General features: G+C 48.7%; 1 protein-coding gene across 1 annotated transcript in view; it reads right to left on the bottom strand.

Moving 5' to 3' along the window:
- The window catches only part of DHRSX (dehydrogenase/reductase X-linked), a 139,145-nt gene that overhangs the window by 33,545 nt on the left and 77,816 nt on the right, over positions 1-27,784 (bottom strand). Inside the window, exon 4 of the mRNA XM_077888790.1 lies at positions 1,861-1,962. Within this exon, the coding sequence (XP_077744916.1) occupies positions 1,861-1,962 (102 nt within the window). The remainder of the gene's footprint in view (positions 1-1,860; positions 1,963-27,784) is intronic.

Here is a 27,784-nt window from a genome sequence, read left to right as displayed (position 1 = left end):
CTGTAAAGTCTCAAATTCCTGTTGAGCGCAAGACACAGCTTTCATCCCGCTGTTGCCAACTTTCTCCATAATGAAGTGCTCCGGTCGCTAATTACCGAGGGTGCTATGTAGACTGAGGACATAAGACGTATACTTGGACTGGATGCCCACAGTCCTGCCAGCTCGTGTCTACACTGGGTGATTCATATTATTATAATTCTCAACATTTATAATACTGATAAAGGCCCTGACAAAAGAAGCCCCCACCGGCGCCAACATGGAGAAATCCCAAATAACTGATTTCTGCAAATAAATTTAAGGTATGCTCATTTCGGGAAACCTTGAAAAATATCTAAAAAGGTCTGTGAAGAAAGTAAAATTAAAATCATTCTGAACCTTTCAGTGAGTAGCCCCAGTACTAATAACATGCACGCAGTGTTTGCTCCCAGGCTAAGTAAGTGGAAGTGGTGTTAGTTACGACTTTGTCCAGCACTCGCACATCACAGCTATATGTGCACACATCCTCACACATAAATAAATCAGTGGGGTCGGACCCTCTAGGTTGTATACGCTGCGTCTTTCCCTTCACTGAGAATTTCCAATCAAACAGATGCATTGGGCAGAAGCATGAATATCCGCACCCACTTCCTGCCCACCAACCCCATTAATGGACTAACGCGGAACAGCCGTAGGATACAGACTTAGATTCACTCCTCCCCGCAGAAGATGTCCACATTGTTATTCCTGTGATTTCTCACTGTGGTTCCTCCCGTGGCAAAAGGACTTTGGAAAAGAGAGTCAACTAAGTCTCTTTAGTTGGGGAAATTTGCCTGGATCATCCAAGTAGGCTCAGTGGAATCACAGGGGTCCCATGGTAATGTTTTCCCTGCCATCCAACAGATGAACGATTTAGCAAATGTTTTACGTGTTTTGGAAAGAAGCTGTAGTGTCCGATTGTGGCTATTCCTTTCACTGTACTAATAATGCCATGTATCTCCTCTACGCACAACCAGGTGGTCTCTGAGATGGAAAGCGATGCCTGACATTCCGCCTTATTTCCGGTAGTTTGGGTGTTCTATGTGGATTCCATTTGGACATGTTAATGGTGCTGTCTCCTCCCTGTGGAGGGTTTGGGTGAACTTCTATGACATCTTTCAGGTGTAGCAGGGGAAGAGAGGAATGTCTTGGGTACGAAGGTGAAAAACCAAACTTGTCTCTGTTGCTCTTAAGAGCTGGATATGGGGGGAATCCCTGGGTGGCTCAGTGGTTTAGCGCCTACCTTCGGCCCAGGGCGTGATTCTAGAGACCCGGGACTGAGTCCTACATTGGGCTCCCTGCATGGAGCCTGCTTCTCCCTCTGCCTGGGTCTCTCCTTCTCTCTCTCTCTCTGTATCTCTGATGAATAAATAAATAAAATCTTAAAAAAAAAAAAAAAGAGCAGGATATGGCTGAAAGATGGGATCAGGGTCAAGGCTGGTTTGTGTTAAAGATGGACAGGTGGGCAGATTGAAGGCAGAAGTCAAGAGACACTGGGGGATGCAGCCTGCTGATGACGCCCATGGGGACATGGTGAGGATTTAATAAGGTCACATTTGTGAAAATGCCCAACCCTTACACACTCATAACACAACTTCCTCCTTAGCCCACATGGGCCAGTGAAAATATCAACTCCACACAACGCGTATCAGGCTTACCGTCGTCTCAAATTGATTATACCAATGACAGAAGCCGAATGCATCAATGAAGCAAAGCCGTGGGGACCACAGCACATGCTCTCATGAGCTTTCATGGAAATCCTGCTTTCCCCAAGGACGCCTCTCACGGGACAGCCAGCGTGCATGTGTGTATCAGAGTTAATGTCTGGATTTCCCCAGGACTCACCATTATTGACCAGGACGTGGAGAGGGATTTTCTTCTTCTTGAACTTCTGGACGAACTGCCGGATGGACCTCAGAGACGCCAGGTCGCAATACAAAAACTCCACTGCAAAAGGACAGAAACACCGACTCGTGATTATGGCTCAGATCATGATCTCAAGCCCCGTGATGGTCTCCACACTCAGCAAGGAGTCTGATTGAGATTCTCTCTCTCTCCATCTCCCTCTGCCACTCCCCCTGCACTCTCTCTCTCAAATAAAACAGTAAATCTAAAAAAAAATTCACAACACAGGAGAGTCAGCCACAAGCACTAGGTCGGGAGGGTACATATTTTTGGAACATACACACTTGCTTTCACTTCGAAGGGACATTTTGAGATAACCTACAGTCCCCAGCTTCTCAGTGTGAAGTACGAAGCTTATGTGTGCCACGTAACATGGCCAGTGAGGGTGAGGAAGCACCCGTCTTCAAGATTTTCTGTAAAGAAATATAGTGGGAATGGGGGGTGGACATGCTTTTGGATCAAAGCCCTTCCGGGTGAGATCTACAGATGGGTGCCACCCTGCAAATGGATTGTTACCAGTCTGCTGTAAGACACAGCCCAACGTTGAGGACAGTGGTTAGAATATTTAAAAAAAACAAAAATCAATAGTCATTTTATGCTTGCTGAATCCAATGATTTTTTAAAAAGTGAAATCGGAGGCCCCACTTTTGCATATTTTAAAATTTTAATCTTCTAGTGATTCGTGTCTAACCCGTCTACATCAGTATCAGTCTGTGACATGTTTGGGAAGAGAGAGTCTTGCCACAGATGGTTTGGAAGCGCTGGTCTAGAACACCGTGCCATCTGGATACGCATTCCTGAGGCACCATTCGAATTTCCCCCTGACGTATATTCACAAGGAGAAGACTGATTGATTGATTGATTGATTGATTGATTGATTGATTTTTTAAAGAGGGAAAACCTACACTACTTCTGCTAACCAGAACCCCTGGTAACAGGGTTGGTAGACAGGCACAGTCAGCTTCCAGAGCCAGACCACTGGTAGTGCATCTCTGTCACGTCAGGAGGCACTTCTTCCCTCCCTGGAGAAAAGGGTTCCCAGCTCGCCAGAAACATGAGAGCCACCTTTCCACCTTGGGATCGTTGCCTTCTGAGGCACCTGAAGGGCTTGGCTACACCTGCTTTTCTACGCTGATTCAGGAACTCCTGCCCCCACCCTTGGCGCCGCAGGAACAGGAACACATGCTGGAGGGGGCTGGCATTGTTTAGGGAACATGAGCCCCTAAACCAAGCTCCACAGTTGGGGAGGGAAAGGCAGCCACTGCAGACCAGGACTCGTCACAGGGTCCATCCGTAACAACGGGAACATACAAGGCAAGCTGCAGCACGTGGCATCCCACCCGTGTCAAGTAGAAGCACCAGGACTGAGCTCCGACAAGACACAGGGAGTCACACTTGCTACGGGTTCAGTCGGCACATCCACCTAAAATCTGCATCCCACCCACACCCTCAGGCCTGGGGTCATAGGATCGAGTCCCATATCGGGCTCCCTGTGTGGAGCCTGCTTCTCCCTCTGCCTGTGTCTCTGCCTCTCCCTCCCTCTCTCTCTGTCTCTCTGTATCTAATAAATAAATAAAATCTTTAAAAAAATAAAATAAAATAAAATGTTTTGAGAATCTTCAATGTACCCCTCGGGGACCAGAAGTACCCTATCTGTCAAACATATGACTGGCAAATATGAGGTATACCAGTCGTCCACATGGACAAACTGGAAGACCCAGGAAAATGCTAGAAGGAGGTGTGAGCCCTGGGCCATTGATCTTGATTCAAAAACAATATGGCGGCATCCCATTGGGGCGGGTGGAAGGTGAATTTGATACGTTGGTCATAGTTTTGAAAAGCAAAGATTAGCAATGAAAAGGCCAAAAGTTATCCAACAAGCCAATGGGAAGCAGGCCTGGCCCTGCTCCTATAGGGAAGGGCTAACTCAAGACTGTGATGTTAATGGGACACAGAGGATTATTAGCGGTGGACCCAACGGTCGATCAATATGGTGCGCCATGGTCGTGCTAGGTCACTTCCAGCCACACGGTGTTCCGAGTAGCACAACATCGAGCTGTATTTGTCAACGACTGTTGCACACGCAGGGAGAGATGGCGAGAGAATCCCAATCCTTACGGGAGGCTCCGCGAGGGTCCATCTTTGCTCATTTGACAGACTGACAGACAAGAAGAGAGGAGGATCCAGAGAAGGCTGCGGATAAGACACTGGACAAGACTGTAAAACGAACTTACAAATAGGAATGAGTGGTGGGTTTTGTTGTTTTTTTCTTTTTTTTTTTTTTTGGTAATGAGGAAGATTTTATAATTATGGGCACCTATTTCTATATTAGTATGTGAAATTGGTAACAGAAATATGATCATTTCAGGGAAATGAGTGCTTTTCTGTGAAAATACTGATTATTATGGCCTAATCAAGGAAATTAGGAGTAATCAGACTGACGAATATGAGAGCAATAAAAAATTACAAAAGTATGGCATCCGGAAAGGAGGGGGTGGGCGGTGACGGTATTTTAGCGAATTGTTTTATACTTTGAAAGAGACAATCCACCTCTCCTGACTCCACACACAGCCCCTCCCCCCCAAAAATGCTGAGTTGATTCATTTGATGACATTTGCAGGGTTCTGATAGAACAATCTGGAAAGAGGTAGCACCAGGAGGGCAAGGAGACAGAAACTGGAGAGCACCCGACGCGCTGGTAACATCTACCCACACAGATGAAAATGCCGCGAACACAAACGTAAATTAAAAACCCTTTGGGTTAAAGAAAAGCCCGTGCGTCCAAGAGGAGGGAAAAGAGCAGAAGGTCGTTCCCAGAGAGGTTATCTGTTTAATGATGGATCCCCCCAGGAAGAGGCCATGTCCTGCTCCCCGAGTGCAAACAGGAGGCGGGGTACACCTGTGCCCGCGGGTGTGACACCCATAGCTGACCACGGACCCCAGACCGACCCCCGGGAGCTGCTGCACCCGCTTCAGGCACACCCCGGGGCAGGGGAGCAGCTGTGGGATGCAGTGTCCCCCTCCCTGCCAGGGGTAAGGAACAGGGCTCCTGAAGTGCCGGGGTCCGCCCACAAGGAGGGGAGGTCCCCACCACCCCTGACCCCCTCTACCCGCCCCCCGCACCTCTGTCTCTGCGGAGGACAGAGGTGAAGCACGGTGGCACCTGGCTGTTGACACGCACTCTGCGCTCCTCCGTGGGGCGGGCAATCCCGCCCTCTAGGTGTTCAGTGCCCTTGGGCCGTCCCCTAAATACCCTGGGGCAGGGGGTATGGTGTGTGTGTGTGTGTGTGTGTGTGTGCAAGAGTAGACCGCTGAAGAGACAGGGAGAAGCAGCACAGAGACACAGAGAGTCGGGCAAATGGCACACAGAGAGTCAGAGAGAGACGCAGAGACACATGGAGACAGAGACTGAGAGACAGAGAAATGGCAGAGATGCTCAGAGACAGACCCAGAGACACACAGAGGAAGAGACAGATAGATACCACAGAAAGACAGACATGCAGGCACAGAGACTCAGGGAGACAGAGAGATAGCACAGAGAGACAGACACAGAGACACAGGGAGACAGAGACATAGAGATGGACAAATGCACAGAGATAAAAAGACACAAGCAGAGACAGAGAAAGCACAGACACAGTCAGAGAGAGACAGGAACAGAGACACATGGAAATAGAGATGGGGAGAAACAGAGACAGAGAAATGGCACAGAGAGACAGTCAGAGAGAGACAGACAGACACATGGAGAGAGTAGAGATAGACACAAAGACAAAGAGATACAAAGAGACAGATACAGAGAGACATAGAAAGGTAGACACAGAGACAGAGACACACAGAGATAGGGATAGACAGAGCAAAGGGAGACAGACACAGACGTAGTCAGAGAGAGAGACAGAAGGCAGACGGCCAGGGGCGCGGGGAGGGAGCACGGTGCGTGAAGCATGGAGCATGTCGGTGCCTCTGTGGGGCTCCGAGCCCCCGCGAGCAGTGCTGACGCTGGGGCCCAGTGTGCAGCGAGGGAAGGCCTGGGAGGAGAGGCAGGTGCGCCAACAGCATCCGCCCAGAGAATGGCGCCAGGCCTTGGCAGCCACTGGAACGCGGCCGGTGCATTTGCCTGGACGCCCGACCCAGAGGCCAGGCCCTGCTGAGGCCCTCGGTCCCTCACTGCCTCTCCCAGACAGCTGCTCGCACAGCGGGCAGCCCCACATGCTGCGCCACCCGGCCTGTTTCTGACACACAGGGTGCACTGTCCTGTCTGGTTGGGCCTCCTGCAAGGACTCAAGCACCACGACCCAGCGTCCGAGACCTGGGGCCCTGCGCCCGGTGGACATGGCAGCTGGAGCCCGGCCTCATTTTCCTGCTCAGGGAGATGCTGCTGGCTCACCTGCCCAGCCTTCTGTATGCAAGACGCCCATTCCTTAACCAAAGACGTCACAGACACCAAACGCTGCCTTCGAAGCAGCTTGAAAGGACAACCTGTTGCCCTTCTGGGCCCGGTCAAGTGTCGGCTCATCCTTACCAAGAACAACTTCTCAGAGAGTCTGCCCTACAGAGCGATACTGTCCTTGTGCACACACATGTGCCCATGCCACCCCCAGGGGAACCCCCTTGTCCTGGTGTCCCTGACTGGTTTTCTCTCTCTAGAGATACCTGGCCCACCCAGCCAGCACTGTAAGGCCCTACAAATTCAAACCCAAGCAGCTCAAGTTTGAAACAGCAACAGCCACCACCCCAAATACCCAATCACAGCAACCCAAGTCATGGCTTCGGCACGCACTCATGTCGAGATGCGTGGAATTTCAAAGCACAGACTATGAATATTAGGGAAGTGGAAATTGTCAGAACACCCTTGATCTGCCCCCAGACAAACAGCAGGTGCCCCCAAAGTGCTTTCAACACAAAGAGAAAAGAGCAGCTTGGAACCAACATATAGACCAGCCGATTAGGAGGCACTCAGCGTGTCGCATGGAAACGGGCTTCTAAACAGCTCGGGGGAAAAAATTCCTTCTCCGAGGAGGGGAACTGTTGTCCTGTGAATCTAATTTGCTTTATGCACCAATGGGGCCGCACAGGAGGCAAACTTCAGCCCGGCCCTGATGCTCACGGGTTGCTCATCAATGCAGGTGCAGTGTGGGTGTTGCTCCGCGCCTGGTGGTTCAGCATGGCGTGCCTCTTAAAACTTAATTCCTAAGGGGGACTTCCCAGCTTAGATCCCATGCCAGGGTCTATGTAACCAACCATGGAGGAGACGCAAATGGAAACCACAAGGAGAGGTGACCTCGCACCTGTTAGTATGCCCACCATCAAAAAGACAAGAAGTCACAGGTGTTGGCCAGCACGTGGATAAAGGGGAGCCCTTGTGCCCTGTGAGTGGGAATGCAAATGGGTGCGGCCACTCTGGAAAACAGTATGGAGGGTCCTCAAAAAGTGACAAATGCAACTGCTATACAACCCAGCAATGCCACTTCTGGGTATACATCTGATGGAAATGAAAGCAGGAGAGTTAAGAGATGTGCTCAGGGCAGCGTTACTCATGGCGGCCAAGACGTGGAAGGAACCCAAGCACCCATGGATGGATGGATGGATGAAGAACAGATGGTCCATCCACCCAACACAACATGACTCCGCCTTCAAACAGAAGATTCAGGCATTTGTCACAACGTGGATGGACCTCGAGGGCATCATGCCCAGTGAGAGAAGTCAGGCAGAGAAACACAAGGACTGCATGATCTCACTAACGTGCGCAATCTAAAAAAAGTCAAACCCACAGGAACACAAAATGGCGGATGCCTGGGTTTTAGGGACGGGGAACGAGGAGATGTTGGTCCTAGGGCATGATGTTTTAGCTCCAAGTTCTCAGGATCGAACGTACAGCACGGCGAGGATAGTTAACAGGACTGAATCATATACTCGAATTTACTGCGTGGAGATCGTAAGTGTGCTCACTGCACACACCAAGTGGGAGCTATGTGACGTGATCAATGTGTCAACTGAATCAAATAGGGTGATCACCTCAATGTACGTATATGAAGCCATCACGCTGTACACTTAGAAAGAAATCACCTTGGCTGACCTGAAATACACAGGTCTGTCCATAAATACCCCAGTCATAAAAAAAAAAAAAATTCAAATGCTTCAAGGGAATCTCTTGGTGGCCAGAAATGGGGAAAAATTGGATCCCAATAAACACCCTCCTGTGCCTACGTAACCAGCATGCTAAATGGCGATATTAAGGGTCAGCCAGACGTGCTTGCAAAACAGGTAGAAAAAGGACAAGCACCAGCCACAGGGGAGGACAACGAGATGTTTGTACATGAGGCAGGTTTTAGGACATGCAGGGAATTGCTATCTGAGTATCTGACCTCCTCGGTGGCTCTCAGGCTCCCCCGTCCTTGCTCGCTGGTGAGAAGGGAGTGTGGATACTTGGGTGTAGACAGCAGATGGACAGCTGGAACCCGGGGAATACAGATACACATACAGGACCATCCTCCCCCTAGCCGGGACTAGAGGGCTCGAGGGGCCAGCTGCAGCAGCTAGCTATGCTGCGTAACAACACATCCCGCAGGAACTGGCTTGAAATGACACCCACGTATTATGTCCCCATTCCTTGAACGGAAAGTCTGGGCAGGGGAGTGTGGGGCCTCGGCTCAGGGTCTCAGGAGGTGGTCAGATGGGGCTGGGGTCTCAGCTGGAACCAAGATCCTGTTCCAGCCTCATTTGGGTTGTAGGTGAAATTCAGCTCCCTGTACTTGTAGGACTGGGGTCCTCCTTCCTTCCTCCTGCCCTCCTTCCTTCCTTCTTTCCTTCCTTGCTTCCCTCCTTGCTCCTTTCCTCCCTCCCATCTTCCTTCCTTCCTTCCCTTCCTCTTCTTTCCTCCTTCCTTCTCTCCTTCCCCTTTCTCTCTCTATGCTTCCTTCCTTCCTCTTTTCCTCCCTCCACCTTCCTTTCTTCTGTCCATCCTCTCCTTTTCTCCTTTCTTCCTTCCTCCTTTCCTCCCTCCCACCTTCCTTCCCTTTCCTTCCTTCCCTCTCTTCCTCCCTCCTTTCCTTCCTTCTTTTCCTCTATTCCACCTTCCTTCCTTCCCTACCTAATTCCTTCCTTCCTTCCTTCCTTCCTTCCTTCCTTCCTTCCTTCCTTCCTTCCTTCCTTCCCTCCCTCCCTCCTCTCCTTCCCTCTCTCCCTCCCTTCCTTCCTTCCCACCTACCTTCCTTCCCTCTCTACTTCCCTATCTTCCTCTTTCTACCCTTCCTCCCTTCTCTTAAACAGCTCCCCTGAAGACATGCAGATTCTGAACATCTCTAAATGAGTCGATGACACCATTAATCAAGTTTTCAGACACAGGGGACACAATGAAACATTCTAAATATGTCAGGATTTTTAAAATTCTTTGGGCGTGATGGGGAACTCCAGAATTTATCACGTCCTTAAATATACCCTCTGGCCTATCATGGTTCCATTTTTCAAAATTCCCCAGTCTTAGTTCATAAAAACAGACATAAAGAATCATTCCCATAATAGGTCTTCGTTGTTTGTTTGTTTTTTTGCTACCCAAGAACAGGAAATCATTTTGCTCTGTTGTGTTGTTCATTTTCGGCTACACTCTCTCCCCACCGACTTGCAGACAAACAAGACATGATGGTGCCTGGTGTTCTGTGTTTACTTTATGAATATTTCATGAAGGAGGTGGCGTAGAGTGAGTACTGCCTCCCAAATTGTTGTCCCTGAAGCTGTTACGCATCCCATCAAGGGGAAGATGAAAGCATCGCAGTATTATTTGTGCCTCTTGGAAATTACGGCACTTCTCATCCTGAGCCAAATGCCTTGCCCTGCGTCCGTCAGCAGCACAACCGGGGGCCTGATGATCAGATCTGGGAATGAGGTCCCAGCATCTGCACAGTAATGACTGTCATTTTGTTGGGGTGCCACATCGATTTTCCGCATCATTTCCCTCCCGTGGCCATAAAGCACACATTAGGATTTGGCAGGACCTGTTCATCAACACTCTCAAACCTTCCCGAATGACACGCGCCATCAGGACGTGGAACGCAGTTTTCTTTTTCCTCCAAAAGGACCACAGTGTTGCCCAATGGTGGACGACTTTTGTGCAGGGGACTTTTATCTGTTTCATTTTTCTCCCCAGAAATGGTTTATCCTCTGCAACGCATGGCTGAGACATGCTCACAGATGACAACGAAGTCTGGCCGGGGTGCTGGAACTGCCGTGAGCTTTGCGGCAAGCTAATGCAAAAGGTGTTCATCACCGTGCAAGGGCAAAGAAACCCAGGCTGAACTGGGTGCTGTTGCCCAGCACTTTGGGGTGCACGCTCATCCTCAAAGCACCCTGAAAAAAATCTCAGTACTGCTCTATTATGCTCTCAGATTCATGCACCAGTCAGAGCACATGTCAATAGGAATATCGGGTGATCTGAACTGTTTTTAAATGTAGTGCCACAGACACCTGCCACACCAAAGGCTCTCTATATTATTATATGTTAAATGTAGAACTTTTTTGCTAGATTTCATTTATTTATTTGAGAGATAGTATGTGGATTGGGAAAGGTGCAGAAGGACGGGAGACAGACAAGCAGATTCTGTGCTGTGTGCGGAGCGTGACGCAGGGCTCAATCCCACGACCCTGATATCATGACCTTAGCAGAAACCAAGAGTTAGACGCTTAAGTGACTGAGCCACCCAAGTGCCCCTTGTATATGCTATATTTATATTTGTAGATTATATTTATTGTGGTATATATCATATATAATATAAAGATACAAAATAAATAGTATATGAATATAATAAATACATAGTATGTAATATGTAACATACATACCATGTAATATATACTACGTATTGTTACATTATGTTACGTTGTATATTATTATATTTATATATAATACAAATATATAAAGTAAATAATATAAAGTTGCATATCATTTATGTAGTCACAGAAATTTTTCAAGTAGCAAAACAAAAATCATTAGCACATTAACGTAACCCCATCATCGGCTTCAAACAAACCTTTATTTAGCTTGAGACGCCGGAAATACGGAAGTCTGGCAAAATGACTTCACATCTAGCCACCAGCCTGGAAATGACACTGTCTACAAATTCCATAAAATCAGAGGCGCATCTGCATGCCACCGGGTTTGCTGGAGGTCAACTGGCATCTCTGGCTGGGGAATGATGCGTGTGGGCGACATACAAGCTCCGGGAAGGAACATCGCGAAACACAGACACGGTGTTCTCACTGAGGTTAAGTGTGTGAATGGGCGCGTCTGTTGTGCCAGGAGGTGGAAATTCCCCACAGGTCTCTCCCATTTCTGCATTTCCTTCCTGGGAGGCACGGACTGTCCTTTCTCTGGGATTATCTTTGAAGTACTTGCAAAGCAAACAATTTAGAAAGATGACATGGCGTCTGCAGACCAATGGACACACACACACAAAACGAGGGGGATCGCATGGTCTTTTTCTTCGGTGTCAGATCCAAACAGTCAACGTGCACTACAGTTAATAAAATATTCTGTTAAGAAAAAAAAAAAAAAGTAAAGAAAGTCCCGGTTATCTTTTTACAAATTAATGTCGGCTCTCCTTATTTTGTAAGGGCCTGCCAACGTTCTTAAGGTGCAGACTTAAAATGTTTGCGTTTTGTCACAATATTTGATTCCAGCTAATCACTTTTGGTTTGTTGTGTTTTTTGGGGGATTTTTTTTAGATTTTTTTTTCTTTCTGCCTGCAGCCTATCTGAATTGCCTTTTTCTTGCCAATTTAAAGATACCCAGATGGTAATGATTTTAGCAGTAATATTCTTCAGAGAACAATGTTTGGATTTCCTGTTGTATGAGTTCATGAGGTCCGCAGTAATAGCAATGTGAACAGGGAGGCTTAAACAGCACACATTTGTTCCCTCCTGGTCCTGGAGGCTGGGAGTCTGAGATCCAGGTGAGGCCAAGACTGGTTCCTCCTGAGGCCTTTCTCCTAGGTGTGTAAACGCAGTCTTCTCCCCATGTCCTCACGTGGTCATCCCTCCCTGCATGTCTGTATCCTCAGCTCTTCTTACAAGGACCCCAGTCCTATGGGATCAGATCCCACCGTATTGACCTTGTTTTGCCTTAATCCCCTCTTTCCAGGGGACCCCTGGGTGGCTCAGTGGTTTGGTGCCTGCCTCCAGCCCAGGGCGTGATCCTGGAGACCCAGGATGGAGTCCCACATCAGGCTCCCTGCATGGAGCCTGCTTCTCTCTCTGCCTCTCTCTCTCTCTGTGTCTCTCATGAATGAATAAATCAAATCTTAAAAAAAATTTTTAAAAATCCCCTCTTTCCAGGCCCTATACCCAAATACAGTTCTATTCTGAGGTCCTGGGAGCTGGCATCTCCTACTTATGAATTCTGGGGACACAATTCAACCCAGAACGCCTGTGGATGGTGAGATCCCGGTTAGCGGGCCTGAACGTGTCCCCTCCTTGGGCTCCTCCAACCAGATGGTCTGGCGTGGTCCTCGTTGGCACCCGTGCCCCACAGCGCGAGGATGTCTGGACATGGTGACCAGGGAAGCCACCACCTTAGAACAAGGTGATGCTTCCTGGACCACACAGGCCACCTGTGTGGCCTTGCTAGCCACCTTGACGGAAGGTGCTAAGAAAACACTATCACCTTCACTCACCCACACAAAGTATCTCTGAAATTCCAGACTGAGTATGTCACTCTCCACAGACCACTGAGGCACTGGCGAAACAGTTTCCCATGAGCACAGGAGGGGACAGAATTCTCTGGACATTCTCCAAAATGGTTACCATCCCCCTCCAACTACAGGATTGAGTATTTCTCCAATAGTCATCATTAGAAGGAGGTGGCGCTCCTGCAGGGGGAGCTCCCGAAAAGTGCAGCCCCAGCCACCTGGACCAAACTGGGTCCCTGGGGTTCCAAATTCTTAGGCTTGTCCAGACTCAGACTCCAGAAGCTCATCAATCACCCTGCAAGCGTTCCCACCTCCCCCTGGGAGTTTCTGCTCCTGTTAACTTGCGATTCTCGGCATCCACCAACATGCACCTGTGTGTGTGTGTGTGTGTGTGTGTGTGTGGGCGCGCGCGCGCGCGTCCCTCCAGGTTTCAGGACAGCAGTTGGTCATGTGATTGCCATTCTCGGAGGACCTAGGAAGATTTGGTTTTTAGATTTTTAATCTCTTGTTTTTGTTTTTCTTTTTTCCTATGAGGACAGAGAGGCAACCACCAAACTACATAGCAGAGCAGTCACTGGAAGACCCCCCATTTCTGAGATTCACAGCTCTCACCTGGAGAGAGATGCTCATATCTCTCATTTGTAAAGCTTCTCCCTGGCCTAAGAGGTTCCTCCTCTCCATAGCTGGAGACACATAAAAGTTAATGGGAGACAAAGGCCACCAGCAAGACTCTACCCTCACTTGGTTCAAGAGCATCTCCAGGAGGTTCTCAAAGGCACCTATTCATATTCGGGCACATGTTCCTAGAAGTATGTGGTCCATCTCTAGGAAGGGAGAACAGCCCCATCACTGAGTAGCTTCGGAACGTGACTACCTGAGTCCTATTCCACCTCCAAGGCACTTGTTGGTTGGGCAACTTTGGGCAGGTCCCTCCATGCCTTCGAGCTATGGGGTTGTATCACTCTGCTGGGCTGCCATAACAGAGCATCACAGACTACACCACGTAAAGATGAGAAGGCTGGAGGCTGGAGGTCTGGGATGAGGCTGCCCATGTGGCTAGAGCCTGGTAGACCAGTCTTCTTGGCTTGTCAATAGCCGCCATCTTGTTCTGTCCTCACATAAGCAGAAGGGAAAGAGAATAAGTTCTCTGAAGTCCCGTCTTACAAGGACACCAATCCCATCGTGGGGGTCCCACTCTCATGATCTCGCCTAACGCTAATTACCTCCCAAAGACCCATCTCCTAAGGCCAACATACTCGCAGTTAGGTTTCTACATGTGCATTTTGGAGTGACAAACCTTTGCTCTCTGGCAAGGTAATCATCTGCAGATTAGCATAATACCTTCCTTTTGTGTCAGGGTGCAGGCTCACGTGAGCTGTAAACGACACCGTGTGCCAACCAAGGACACGGTGCAGTGTCTCCGATCTAGCAAATGGCCTGTAAGCATTAGCCTCGACGCTAAACCTGATTGTCATCACTCGTAGAGCTGTTTGGCAAACCCAGCACGGGAGCGCTGGAATCATGCCAAACACTTACTGTTGTAAGTGCTTCCACCACTGAGACACGAGGATATATTTTGGCCTCCCCCGTTTCCAGCCACGCTGCAAGCACGGGACGGTGTGCATGTCGGGTCTTGTGTCTGCTCCGGCGTGTTCAGCTGACACGGCATGGAAGCTATCAAGGATGTTTTTAAATCTCTTTCTTGTCAAGGCTCAGGGCTAAGTAACCCTGTGGGTGCCAAGCGCTCCAAAGTGCTGACCATCAGCTCCTTGCCTTTCTGGGTCATGGATCTCTCCAGCCGGGAGGCCATACGCCAGCTCGCGGCTTGCTTCCTACATTCATCCTATTTATCTTTAGAACCTGCTTGTACACCTGTTTCTAATTTAAAGTTAATGATGATCCATGATGGGTCCTCACAGTGACAGACGCTGACTCTGTAAGTAGACGCTGCCATATCCAGCCACAGGGACGCTACTCAGGTGTATGCTAGAGAAAAGCACAAGTCGGAAGACACATCACCCCATATCTCCCACAGTCAGGGCTCCGTGAAAACATCCTTGGATTGATTTACAGGTGAACAAATCATAACAAGATGGGTTTTCAGGGACGCCCAGGTGGCTTGGTGGTTGAGCGTCTGCCTTTGGCTCAGGGCGTGATCCTGGGGTCCTGGGATTGAGTTCTGCATCAGGTTCCCTACAGGGAGCCCGCTTCTCCCTCTGCCTGCGTCTCTGTCTCTGTGTGTCTCTCATGAATAAATAAATAAAATCTTTAAAACAAATGGATTTTCAGGCTCAAAACCCTTAGGTGGTATCATGAGGGACCCCCATGCCCACTATGTCCCTAGAAGTCTATTCTCTTTCCGTGACCTCCGAAGTGGTGACTGTAGAGCATGAGTCATCTGAGAGATGCACAAAGGAGGGTGAGTTCCACTTAGGGATGCCAATTGCAACACATTCCTCCCTTCCCATCCCTCATGCTCTAATAAGGAAAGAAACTAAGGGTGCACCGTGTTCTTCCAACAGAGCACCTGCAGGTATGTATGGTGCCCCACGCTTATGCCCGGTGAATGTGTGAGCTCACGCTTCATTTAAGGTTGTGGAATCTGGTTGTGGAATCTGGATGCGGACGCCTTGCTCACCTCACCAACAATGACCAGGATGGACAGGTGGATACAGGGACACCCTCCCTGGATTTGGAATATTAATTGTGGGTGGAGAATCTACTGAAAGCTGGAATCAGCCCAGCCTGCCTTGACCGCCGCTCACGACTACTGACTGGATCACTTGAAATGTAAACCTAGGAAGCTGCAAACAATCCGGGGATACCATCATTCTTTCGTTATATAAACAGATTACACTGGCTCTGATTCTTGACATTTCACCCTTCTAATGGCATTAAATGACTTTCAAATTCCAGACCCGAAGGAAGTTGCCTTCAGTTTTTTTGTTTCGTTTTGTTTTCCTGCGCTGCCGTTCTTCTGGTCTACCAAGCAAATGCCTCGCGTCCATCTTCTATGAACAACATCCTCAGTAAGCTGTGGAACTCACAGCGACCAGCTCTTAGAGCCCGTTGTCCCAGAGAAAAAAAGTTCTCCTTCATACCAGGGACACATCCAGCCACAACAGAGACAGAAGGCACAAAAACCCAAGGGCAAGAGGCAGTTCACACATAATGAGCTGAGAGGGCGCCATTTTGATTGCAGAAGTGTAGTCTTGGAGTCAACGAGAGAGGAAAAATGGGAAGCCCTGGTATGAAGCAGAGAGAGGAGGAAAGGACACAGTATGGGGCATTCTAAACATCTCTAAAATGTCTGGTGATTATGCAGGAGGTAGAAGAAATGCCACCAAAGGTCCCCAAGGTGATGATGGAGGGGTCAGAAGATGGGAGGAGACGCTCATGGAGCTGTCCAACCATGAGTTGGGGTCCAGGCTTCCACATTTAGAAGCTGGGCTCATTAACCTGGTTTTCTCATGTGCAAAAGGGAGCCAAGAATAGTACCCACCTCTGCGACGTTCTAGGAGCAAGCTGTGCAAAATTCTTAGCATGACACCCAACGTATACTAAGTGCTCAGTAACTACTTCCTTCACCCTGAAATTCCTGTTTTTCTTAGTTACGAGGACGATGGATTGTCAGGGGAGGTGACAAGCAAGACGTCGTGAAAGGCAGAGAGAAGAACAGACTGATGGATGGAAGGCATCCATAACGAGGCTCCGGGGAGCACGCTGCTCATGCCAAAGGAAAGGCGCTGAATACAAAGTTCTCTGGAGAAATGTACCAGGAAGGAGGGAGACGGGCAAAGGCAATATAGCATTGCAGTGGTGTTTTCACGGCGCTTTTTAAATTAGGTTGCTAATTGGCCAAATTAGGCATTGGCTGGGTGACAGCGTGTGGGGATTAGCCGTCCAGTGTTAGCCAGGACTTTGGGTAAACAGATGACGCCAAACACTTGGAGCCTCACACACGAGCACAAAAGAAGCAACAGCCACTGTGTGCATGTGAAATGCAATTTGTGTTTGCCAGCTGGCCGCCTGTCTCTGGGGCATGACCACCACTTGGTAACAGCCTACCCTGGTGCAGCCCCAAGTCGCCGGAGTCTCGATTTTATGCATTGGCAAAGGTGCTGGGATCTTCCTCCTTTGAAATCCAGCAAAAATATTCAACAGCAAACTTTTTTTCAGATCTCCAACATGGTAGAGCCACAGAAAGTGCTTTGACTTCAAGGCGATTTGGCCAAAGGTGATGACGCAGACGTCCCTACACCCGTATCCCTGTTATCACTGTGCACTGATGACGCGTCTAATTCTCCAGGCTGCGATGTATGACCACATACGTGGAATGCTGCCAAGCAGGGAGGCTCACCTGAGTTGTGATTTTTGCGGGTATCAGCGATGTACGTGTGGCTGACCACCTGCACGATGGACCTTCATCTCCAGTCCCTCCAGGAGGGTCAGGCTGATAGCACGTGGCCCAGGAACCACACCATAAGTGTTAGCATAAGCTACAGGGCATGTCCCAAGGCCCCCAGGTAAACTGAGGCAGGACATCCCAAGAGGTTAGAGGTGACCTCTCAGGAATGCTCAACCGGTCTTGGGCACAAATCCTTTAGCGCACACCATCCCTATCACATCCCGGAGAACCACAGGGTCCTGCACTGGACCAGGAGCTACCATCATAAACTACACCGCAATTTGGGTTTAGGTACTTTTTTTTAAAAGATTTATTTATTTATTTATTCAGAGAGAGTGAGAGAGAGGCAGAGACACAGGCAGAGGGAGAAGCAGGCTCCACGCAGGGAGCCCAACGTGGGACTCGATCCCGGGTCTCCAGGATCATACCCCGGGCTGCAGGCAGCACTAAACCGCTGCGCCACCGGGGCTGCCCTTAAGTACTTTTTCTAAGGTGTTGGTTCCTTAACTTTAATTTTTCCACTTCAAATTCTGGTGCCGAATTTGCTTAGAAAATTCGGTCCGCTCGTATTTAACTTTGTCATCATCTTTGCACTTACACCCAAAGCTCCCTAAATGTGAGTCACAGAATGCAGTGCTCTTAATATTGTGCAGAGTTCTCAGCTTTTATTTTATTTTTTTAAAGATTTTATTTATTTATTCATGAGAATACACAGAAAGGAGAGAGAGAGAGAGAGAGAGAGAGAGGCAGAGACACAGGCAGAGGGAGAAGCAGGCTCCATGCAGGGAGCCCGACATGGGACTCGATCCTGGGATCATACCCTGGGCGGAAGGCGGCACTAAACTGCTGAGCCACCCGGGCTGCCATTTATTTATTTATTATTTATTTATTTATTTTCCTTTTTTTTTTTTTTTTTAAGTGAAACCTTCTCAGCTACTTTAGATGCTTGTCTTGTCACTCAGTCGGACAGTTTAATCTGGAGGCACCAAGCCTCAGTCTCTGCCCCTTTCTCTGCAATTCCCCGCGGATTTTCTCAATAAAGAGCATTTTGTTATGGATAATGCATCCTGATTATGTCAGACATCTGCGGTAACATTTATTGGGCAACAAGGTTAATTGCCTTTCAGCAAACAAAAACAGGTTGTGTTTCCAGAGAAACACAATAAGGAGTAAGGAGGGAATGTTGTTTTCTCTTGTACCCATTTTGTCACGAGTGCCTAGAGGGTTCAAATTAGCTTTTTTGGGGTTTGGGGGGGTTCATTTACAAGGTTCCATATATGCAAAGCCTCGGGATGCGTCCAATATCGATGACAGTCAGTAGACATTGTACTCTTGCCGGAGGAACACATGAGACAGAGGCCGGTGGTTTTCTAAAGGCAGGTCAGGGGGGTTCATCTCGAGAGTTTCATGCATCACGCAGGTCGGGGGTGGGGTTTAAGAAGTGGCATTTCTCAGACATCCCCAGCGGGTGTTGGATACCACTGGTCCAGGAACCCCGCAGTGGGAGCCACCAGATGAGACCACATCCCAAGACATGTAGCTGTCATGGCCGACCATGGACACGGGACACGGACAAAGACGAGACACACGTCTGTGTTTCCCTGCTAATCCTTGTTGACGTCCAGCCAGTCTTGTCTATTCTGACTCTCGCCTGGATCCGAGGTGACTCAGCCCTGGCTGGGAGGCCGGTCGGCAAAGAGTGGGTGGTTGTAATTCGTGGTGGATTCTTCTGCTCCAGCGATGAGATGACATGTGACAGGTGTCACCAGCTCGAGGAGGCTCCCCATGAGTTTGGAATAAGGTGGGAGCCGGCTCTACGAAAATAACTAGGACACGTGAAAACACAGAGGAGCTCGATGTTCCCAGGGCTGTTCTGTAATCCACTTAGTCTGACTTAATACCCCTGGTGGATCACACTGCGATCCCTGGAAGGTGCCAGGAAGTCAATGCTGATATGTGAGAAGCACTGAAAATATCATCACCTTTGCCAGAGGTCAAAGGAGCAAAATGGGACTGGTTAGGATTTATGGAAATCGGGATGAATATTCACTCTGCAAAGACTCCTAATTGCTACATCGCTCAATGCCCCTTCTCCCCCACCAGCTCCGTGTTTTTTACTATTTGATCTCAGTAGTGGGTTGAATTGTGTCCTCAAAAAGATATGTCCATGTTCCAACCTCTCAAACCTGGGAAGGGGACCTTATCTGGAAATATGTCTTTGCAGACTAGATTAAGTAAAGGATCTGAGATGAGCTCATCATAGATCAAGACCACCATCCATTGCATTTCAGTAAATGCCACCTTCATCTTCCTAACTGCTTGGAGCAAAACCCTTAGTGTCCCTTCACTGTCCCCCATTGCCGCCATGCTCGGTTCAACTGGAAAATTCAAAATATATCCCAGATCCATTGGCTTCGCATCACATCTATCGTCTGTCCAACGTTGATTTTCTGAGTTCTGGTACCTTGACAGCTAGGGTCGTGCTGACCCCGGAGGGATGGACGGTCCCTCACAGAGTAGCCAATTCTGAGAGCACATGATTCACATTTTAAATACAAAGCCATCCAGAGTCCACACCCCAACCCCAATCTCTATGGGGCCGCCATTCCCTGAGCCACGGTGCACCTGCCTTCAGCTCCCCAGGGCAGGTGCCAGGCAGCTAAGGAAGCCCCTGTGCCCTAGAGTTGATGAGAGTGTTCACAGCAGCCAATCCTAAGCCTGCTCACCCTCCCATGGAAACCACCAGAAAGGCTCTTGTCCACAATTCCCACTCTCCATCTGCCCCTGACCAGCCTTGGTGTTCCCCATGTGGTTCTCATGACACTGCATCTCCTTTCCTCGCGGGAGCTGTGAGCCACAATCTTTTCAGGGGCACCTGTGTCCCGACCTGTTGGCCTCACCATAATGGAATAATAATGAATCCTGCATCTTAGGACCACCTTGCCCCAAGCCACCATCTTTCCTGTGATTGCCATGGCGTCTTGTAGAAAAGGAGCCAATGGATGGAAGAGCTCCAGCATCCTTAACAAACAGAGGCCATTCTTCAGTGGTTTCTTGGCCTTATTTTGGTTTCCAACAGCCGCCTGAATTGTCGGAGGACTGTCATGACATGGAAGCATGCCAAATGTCATTTAAAAATCCAAGTGCGGGCAGCCCGGGTGGCTCAGTGGTTTAGTGCCCGCCTTCGGCCCAGAGCATGATCCTGGAGACCCGGGATTGAGTCCTGCATCGGGCTCCCTGCATGGAGCCTGCTTCTCCCTCTGCCTGTGTCTCTGTCTCTGTCTCTCTCTCTTTCTCTGTGTCTCTCATGAATAAATAAATAAAATCTTTAAAACAATAAAAATAAAAGTGCTTCCATGGTGCCTACTGACTTCAGAGCACTCCTGCATTTCGTATTAACAGGGTAACTTAAGTATTTACTGCACTATTTTAACAGAAGGTCCAGACATTAGAGTTATATTTTAAGCCACGAATATTGGAACCAATATCACCTTATCGCTTTTTCTATGTTAAACCACAAAAGCAAAGTGGTAGCAGCATGCTTCAACCCCACATATACATCCTCACATACAAGCAACATTGTTCAGACACTTGGGTTTTTATTTCGAGGTAACATGATGTAATTATCTTCAATTCTGTGAGTGCATAAGAAGCAAACCAAGCAATGAAATAAAGTGAATGTCATAAAAAAAAATCTAGTTTCAACTAAAAGAAAAACAATGCTTCCCCCCCGCCACAACCAAAGCACAGAGCTGACTTTGCAAGGCTATTAATTGATTTCTAGACAAGGAAGATGTCCAGCTTTAAGAAAATTCAAAATTGATCTTGAGACACTTGAGCATTGGTTCCTGGCACAGATGTGCCTCCCGGGTAGGTGCTGAATTGGGGATACTGACGTCACATTGTGCAGAAGTAGAAATGTAAGTGTCACATGGAATTGGACAGCGTTACTTGTATGCACGTGTATGTAATGAAGGTTTGGGGGGTATTGAAACATGGTCTTAGTGTCATCTCTTGGAGATGCCACACCTGAGCTATGGCATGAAGAACCTGCATCCATTCTAAAGTCATAGTCAGAACCGCTCAGTGCACTGAGTGGGTCGCAGGATGAGCCAGACACAATCTCTGAATAGTGCATGTTTTGTCTTGGCGAGCCCAGCCCTGCTGATTAGTGAGTGCTCAGCCCTGTCGTTCCCAGGAGACACGAGACCTCCTATTCCCTGCCTGTTATAGGAGCTCAGAACCCTCAGGAAGCAGGTGCACCAGGTGGACAACAGCTTGTGTAATTTGCACAATGAGAGGCAGGACAGTGCTGCAGTTCGTCACATGGATGCTACATCTTGTAGGCTCCAGGTTATAGTCAACAACATGTAGGACACACACACACACACACACACACACACACAGTATTCCATTGTATAAATGTAGCTCATCTTCCTTATCCACCCATCCATTGATGGATGGACACTCAAGTGTGTGGTTTGGAAACTTGTACGTCTGGGCATGGAGATCGACTAAGAGCTCCCTTCAGCTCTCATCATGTGCCAAATTGATGGTGGTGTGAGCAGAGATCACTCTTCGTAGACACACAGGGCCAGACGTAGTGCTGAGGAGAGAATTCCAACACTCGGTAGGAACATCCTATTGCAATTGGTTTGAGACTCTAATCTGTGTCTTCTGTCATCGTGCCATAAGCCAACTACCCCGACATCCCGGATTCACCTTCACCAGGCTGTATGTGCTCTGATGCTTCACCGGCTGTCCCGGGGCCGGTTCTATTTCTAGCTCCTGGGCAGGAGGGTGACTGGGCATCTGGCAGTGCCCATCTGGCCGGCCCCTATCTGCCTTTGGGCACAGCTTGGCCCTTCTTCTGAGTCCCAGAGCATAAAAATAGTCACCGGATGAACTCACCGGGTGACAAGCACATGAGCCATGTGTTCCTCCTGGAAACTCAAAGACGGCTGGGTTGGCCCAAGACACAGCTCCTGGCCGCTGGCAGAGACTGGCTCTTATTCATTTACGAAGCTTATATAACTCCCAAGCTCATGGCACTGAGACTGGGCACAATCAAAGCAAGCCCAGCTCCATGCTGTCTCCTACTCCTCACCTTGCTAATGGAGCCACAGGGCTCTGTTCTTCTCACTTGTCCCTTGGAAGGCATATTTGGCTTCTCCTGCCATCTACTAATTTAAAAAATTCAGTGATTCCTAGTTAAGCACACACTGGGGGTATAAAAACAACACAAGGAGCCTCTGAAAGAAGTGCATCCTAGCACGCCAAGCAGTAGCGACCTTCAAAACACGCAAACGTTCGCTCTACAAAGGGAGAAGCCTTGAGCTACGTTTGGAAAGATGATTCAGCCCACGACCAAGACAACACTCCAAATGGCATCCCAAGCTCCAGCTCGGAAATCAAAGACAGACCTGAAACCCACTCTGTTCAACCGTTTTCTAAACTGACTCCTGGCTTCTTTGAAGGATTGTTGTTCTAGAACGTCAACGCGCTGTCACCTGGCTCAGCTGCTCCCACCATTGGGACTGTACGCTTTCAATGTTCCTGGGTCAAGTGGAACTGGCCCACTTGCCCTGATATGTTGATGCCCCTCATGGATTGTCCCCTCAGCCCTTCTTTCTTCCCTACTCATCCCTCCCTGGACAGATGGTTCCATTCTTAGGGTCTTCCCTACTGTATTCCAACACCGAAAGCTCCATTCAGAATGTGGGTGTCCCTTTTGAGCTGGAGAAAAGCATTCCCCACCATCAAAACTGTTGGGAGCTAGAATCATGGAATTCATCCTGGGTGTGTCATCTGCTCTACCCCCCCATGATCCCATGGCAAGGGCTACAGAGGCCCACCCTCCTCTCTCTGTGGGCCACCAATGCCTCAGCTCAGACCTGGTCCTCGTTGGTCACCACTTTCATACTGACCTTCTTAAATCTTCTCCCTACCTTTTGCCTTGACCTCTATGATAAGCTCATAATGACTCTCAAAATTACAGCCACAGCCCAGGCTGGCACAACTTTCTATGCAAATCAGTGCCATCTTGCACCCATCTGGTTTCTCGCCTCTGGCTTCCCCTCCTGCCAGCTGTCTTGATGCTGCTGTGAAGCCTCATCTCCTCATATCTCAAGCACCAACTACCATCTTTGCAACCCTCCTCTGGCTTCACCTCACCCCGCATTGTTCACTCCCTTTGGTAGGGATGTAATGTCTCAAGGAGCCCCCTTGCATTGAATGGAGTTCTACTTTCTAGTGCCATGCAGCCCACCCATGTTGTAATGTACAAAATAGCGGTATCTGTCCCCGACTAAACCATAAGCTCTACCATGGGGTGGATGCTCATGGTTCTGAGCACCCAAGGATTGCCCCTCCATTCCTGCTTCACCCTGGCAGCTGCTTCCCTGCACCCGCCCTCTCCTGTTGTGGGATCCGGGAAAGTTGTTGATGAGGACACGCCATGCTCCAAACCCAGGACCAGGTGTGGGACCCAAACCAGGTCAATTCAAATGCTTCCCTGGGATGGCCTGAATGTAAATGAGAAAAAGACAGTTTGTCAGCATTGGAGGCAGAGAAAGGGAAGGAAAACAGAAAAGAAACCCATCTGAGAATAAAGCTCACTACAGGAAAAGTAGATGTCGGAGGTCAGAAATGGGCATCTGGGAGCTGCCAGGACCCCCATCCTGGTCACTGAAGGGGAAGTGGACATGAAACGTGGTGCAGAATGGATGTAGAAGCAAAAGCACCCGTCTTGTGGCTTAGCTGAGGTCTGTCCATTACAACCAGAGTTTTGACTACTCATGTGCCCTTCACATACTCACTCTGGGTATATAGGTTTTATTTTAAAAAAAGGAAGCAGCTAAAGTGTGTCAAGTCTAGGAAAGACTTGCCAGACATAAGAAAGAGGTACATGCAGATAATGCATGAGGAGAAGCAGGATGAAAAGGCAAGCAGATGTGAAAGCCGAGTCCCTCGGCCAGCTGTCACTTGCAGAAATATATTAATGTGGAAAATAGTACAAAAGGTCCTCAAAAAATTAAAAATGGAACCGCCATATCACCTGGTAATCCCACGTCTGTGTATTTACACAAAGGATACACATCAGTATCTCAAAGAGATGTCCACCCCGTGTCCATTGCAGCATCATTCACAACAGCCAAGAGGTAGAAACAACCTGGATGTCCACTGATGGATGGATGGAGGAAGAAAAGGTGGTGTATTTGTACGGTGTGATATTAGCCTTCAAAAGGAGGGAAATCGCATTATATCAGCCACACGGATGAAGGTGGAGGACCTCACGCTAAGTGAAACAAGCCGATCATGGAAAGACAAAAATTGCATGATTCTACTTACATGTTCTATATAAAACAGTCAAACCCATAGAAAGTAGAATGGTGTTGCCAGGGGCAGGGTAATGGGATGTGGGGAGATGTCGGTCAACGGGGACAGAGTGTCAGTCATTCGGGATGAAAATGTTCTCTGTAACTGCTCTACAACAGCCTGTCTGTAGCTAACAATACAGCACTGTGCATTAAAAATGTGTTAAGAGGGCAGGTCTTATGTTAACTGTCCTTACTACAATTAAATGCCATTTTTAAAAAAATAAATCGAAGAAGCTTTTATGCCCTAACACAGAACGTAATTCAAAATGAGACTGATTAACTTTTCACATCTGCTCTGATGAGTAGATAAGAATACTTGTAATTCCAGTATTAAGCATTTGAATGTAAATTGCTGCTTATAAGAAATGCATTGATAGCTTTGTCTGTGGCCTTTGCCAAGCAGCCTCAGGGAGGCTGTGGCTCAGCCTCTGATAGCTCACGCAGAGACCTTCTGATTCACAGGACAATGCAGGTAACCACATTCAGTGACGGAGGGAAACAGTAATACTGTTCAGTGGAAGGCTAGTGTCATGGGCATGGGCACGCGGAGGGCCATATAGTGCATGTCTGGTCTTTGGATGAACCTTGGGGACCAGCCCTGAGTCCCTGACCCCCTGGAGAAGCAGCTATTGCTCCCTGGCCTCTGGTGCTGGACGCACTGCCTATGGGGTGGGGCCACCAGACCAACAGCCCATCTACTCTGGATAAAGGGCAGAGGGTCAGCAAGGGGAGCAAGTGGTACCCCAGCTTCCCATCCAAGATGCTACCAGTCAATAGCCTTGAGCATCATCCGGTGTTAAGGCTGCTTAGCAAAATCAGTCAACATGGCCAAGCTGGTTCTTCTACACCTGCTTTGTCCTCGGCTCTGTCTCCCGGGCCACGTGGGACAGCTGCTCTTACACAAATTCCTGCGCATGTGTGTCCCCTAGAAGCCCCAGTGGGAGACCATGAACCTGAGCGAAAATGAACATCAAGAGACTCCATCCGACGTGCTTTGCTATTTGTCACCTGCAGAATGGGAAGCCTCCATTACAACTTTGAGGATCGCCTCTCCCAAAATGAGGCTATGACTCTGAAGGAAAACAGACAGTGGCACGAGGTGTCCAACACAGAAAGGCAGGGCTTCGTGAGCACCCTGAATTAAGAAGGAACCGGGTAATATCTGCTTCCTCCACAGAGATCATGGGAATGAGTCACAGAAACATCAGTGGCAAGGAAGCAGATTATGCTTAAAATAAAACTCCTACAAAACTGTCTGCAAAGACACGAGCTGTCTTGAGACGCTCCGTCGACTGCAGCGTCACAACACCTTCCTACCCGCGGGGCCGTGGCCCCAGACGCTCAGGGCTGACTCACCCTTCCTCAGCTGCAGTGCACTCCTCAGCAGATCCATCAGATCCCTGTCTGTGATATGCAGAATCCACCCAGGATGCCATAAATCACCTCCTGAAACGGTGTGCAGACACCGCTCTGGAGGGCTGTTTCCGGGCTGCCTTGTGGGAACTCATCACGTTGAAAGCTCTCTGGGGTAAGAATCTCATATTTTGCATCTCCGCAAGACCCAGCAGAGGCCTGGCAGATTTCCCTTGGGTCACTGCAGGCACAAAGGCAATGAAAACAAGCATAGGCGGGACCAGCATGGGGATTAAGAACAGACCTTCAAACAAAGCCCTAACACCTCAATCCCTCCTACAGGGTATTCAGCGACTTGAACCAGCAAAATCTCAGAGAAACTCAAGGTTGAGGGTTCATCTTCCATGTCACAGAGCCAAAAGTGTGCCCAAAAAGGCCACAAGCATGTTTCTAGGGTCCACAGGGAATCAACAGGGGCCAGCAAACTCAGATGTTGGCCTCGTTGACAACCAAGCAGAGTGGGGCCAGTAAAGAAAATCTCAGGGGAATGAAGACACGCTCATCAACCTAGTGAGACACAAAGTTCCCCTGATTCACCAAGCCCCTAAGAAACCATTCGTTTCCTGGGTCATGCCTCAATGTGTTGCAAAATAAATACACTAATATTTCAGCGGGAGATTGATCATCTAGTTTATCAATTGTTTAGGGTAAAAAAAAAAGAGCCCTTTCCCACCTCCCGCCACAAACAGATATACACGCATTCCTCGGTTTGGCAAGAAGATGCACCCAGGTGGGAAAAAGATCAGGGCAAGGATAGGAAAGAGGAAGGGGTCCCCTTGAGAGCCCCTGTTCTGCCTTCTGTGCACAACCCCAGCAAGATGGTGCTGGTGGAGGATGAAGGAACACAGGGTTGCAGCCATATTAGGGTAGCTGAGCCAGGGATGATGGTTAACATGAGTAATGTGTCCTGGAAGGCAATGCTGTGTGCTGAAAATGATCCAACATCATGGCATGGCTGTCCACTCTGGCATTCTGCCATCATTGGACAACTGTGCACTCTGGTCTCCCACCATCATCGCATGGCTGTGTGCTCCAGCCTGGTGCCATCACTAGACAACTGTGTACTGTTACTTGCCACCATCTTTAGGTGGACGAACCAACCCACATCCTTTATGGGCAAAGAGAAGGCATTAATTAAAAGAACTTCTCACATCCAGGGGGTGGAAATAATGTTGGGACCCATGAGAAAAAGTGGGAAAACACCGAAAGAGGAAATAGACTGCATACGTGGTCATAATGGGTACATGAAAATACTAGCACTATGTTGGACACGGATTGGGAGCATCAGTCAAGGGTAGGTTTGCAGAAGGTGGGAGAGAACAGAACAAGCTTTAAGGATCATTCCTTCACCATCTCAGTGACAGCAAGAGATGAAGGGGTAAAGTAACGAGATCGAGGGTCCTGGTGGTGCTCACGGGAGAGGTTATGGAACCATGTTCTGGAGAACCCAGGACAGCACCAGATGCATGAAGGATCGGCATCAAGACTGCTGAGAATTGAGTCTGTGATGTGGAGAGAAGGCTTAATACAGAACACAGCAGAGAAAGGTGAAGGGATAAACCAACGGAGGGGGGAAATGGAGACATGGAGAGAGAAGGCAGACAGTGGGAACTCAACACAAGGACAGTCGGTGTCTTGGAAGAAAAGGAACTGAGAAAAAGAAACATGAGAGTCTGCGCAAAGGTGTGTGCAAAGAAACACTCAAATGTGCTAGGGGAAGAGTGATCGTGAGCTGTGTTAACTATGTAAATCGTGTCTAACTGCCAGCGACCGCATCCTATAAGGTGGTTGATCTTCAACGCTGGACAATCCTAAGGGCATCCAGGGCACAAAATACAGGATATCAGACAAAGACAACAGTAAAGGAGGTTGTGATCCCTCTTCCCCAACATTAAATTTCACTAAAGAGCAGAGAAACAGCCAGTCTTGAATGACAAAAGGTGTGAACACATCCTTATAGACCGAAGGGATGAAGTCCTTTGGGTAGGAAAGTG

Source organism: Canis aureus, chromosome X (assembly GCF_053574225.1).
Source record: "Canis aureus isolate CA01 chromosome X, VMU_Caureus_v.1.0, whole genome shotgun sequence".
Lineage (NCBI taxonomy): Eukaryota > Metazoa > Chordata > Mammalia > Carnivora > Canidae > Canis > Canis aureus.
Note: the sequence above shows the minus strand (reverse complement) of the source record. Positions and strands in the feature narration are given on the sequence as shown.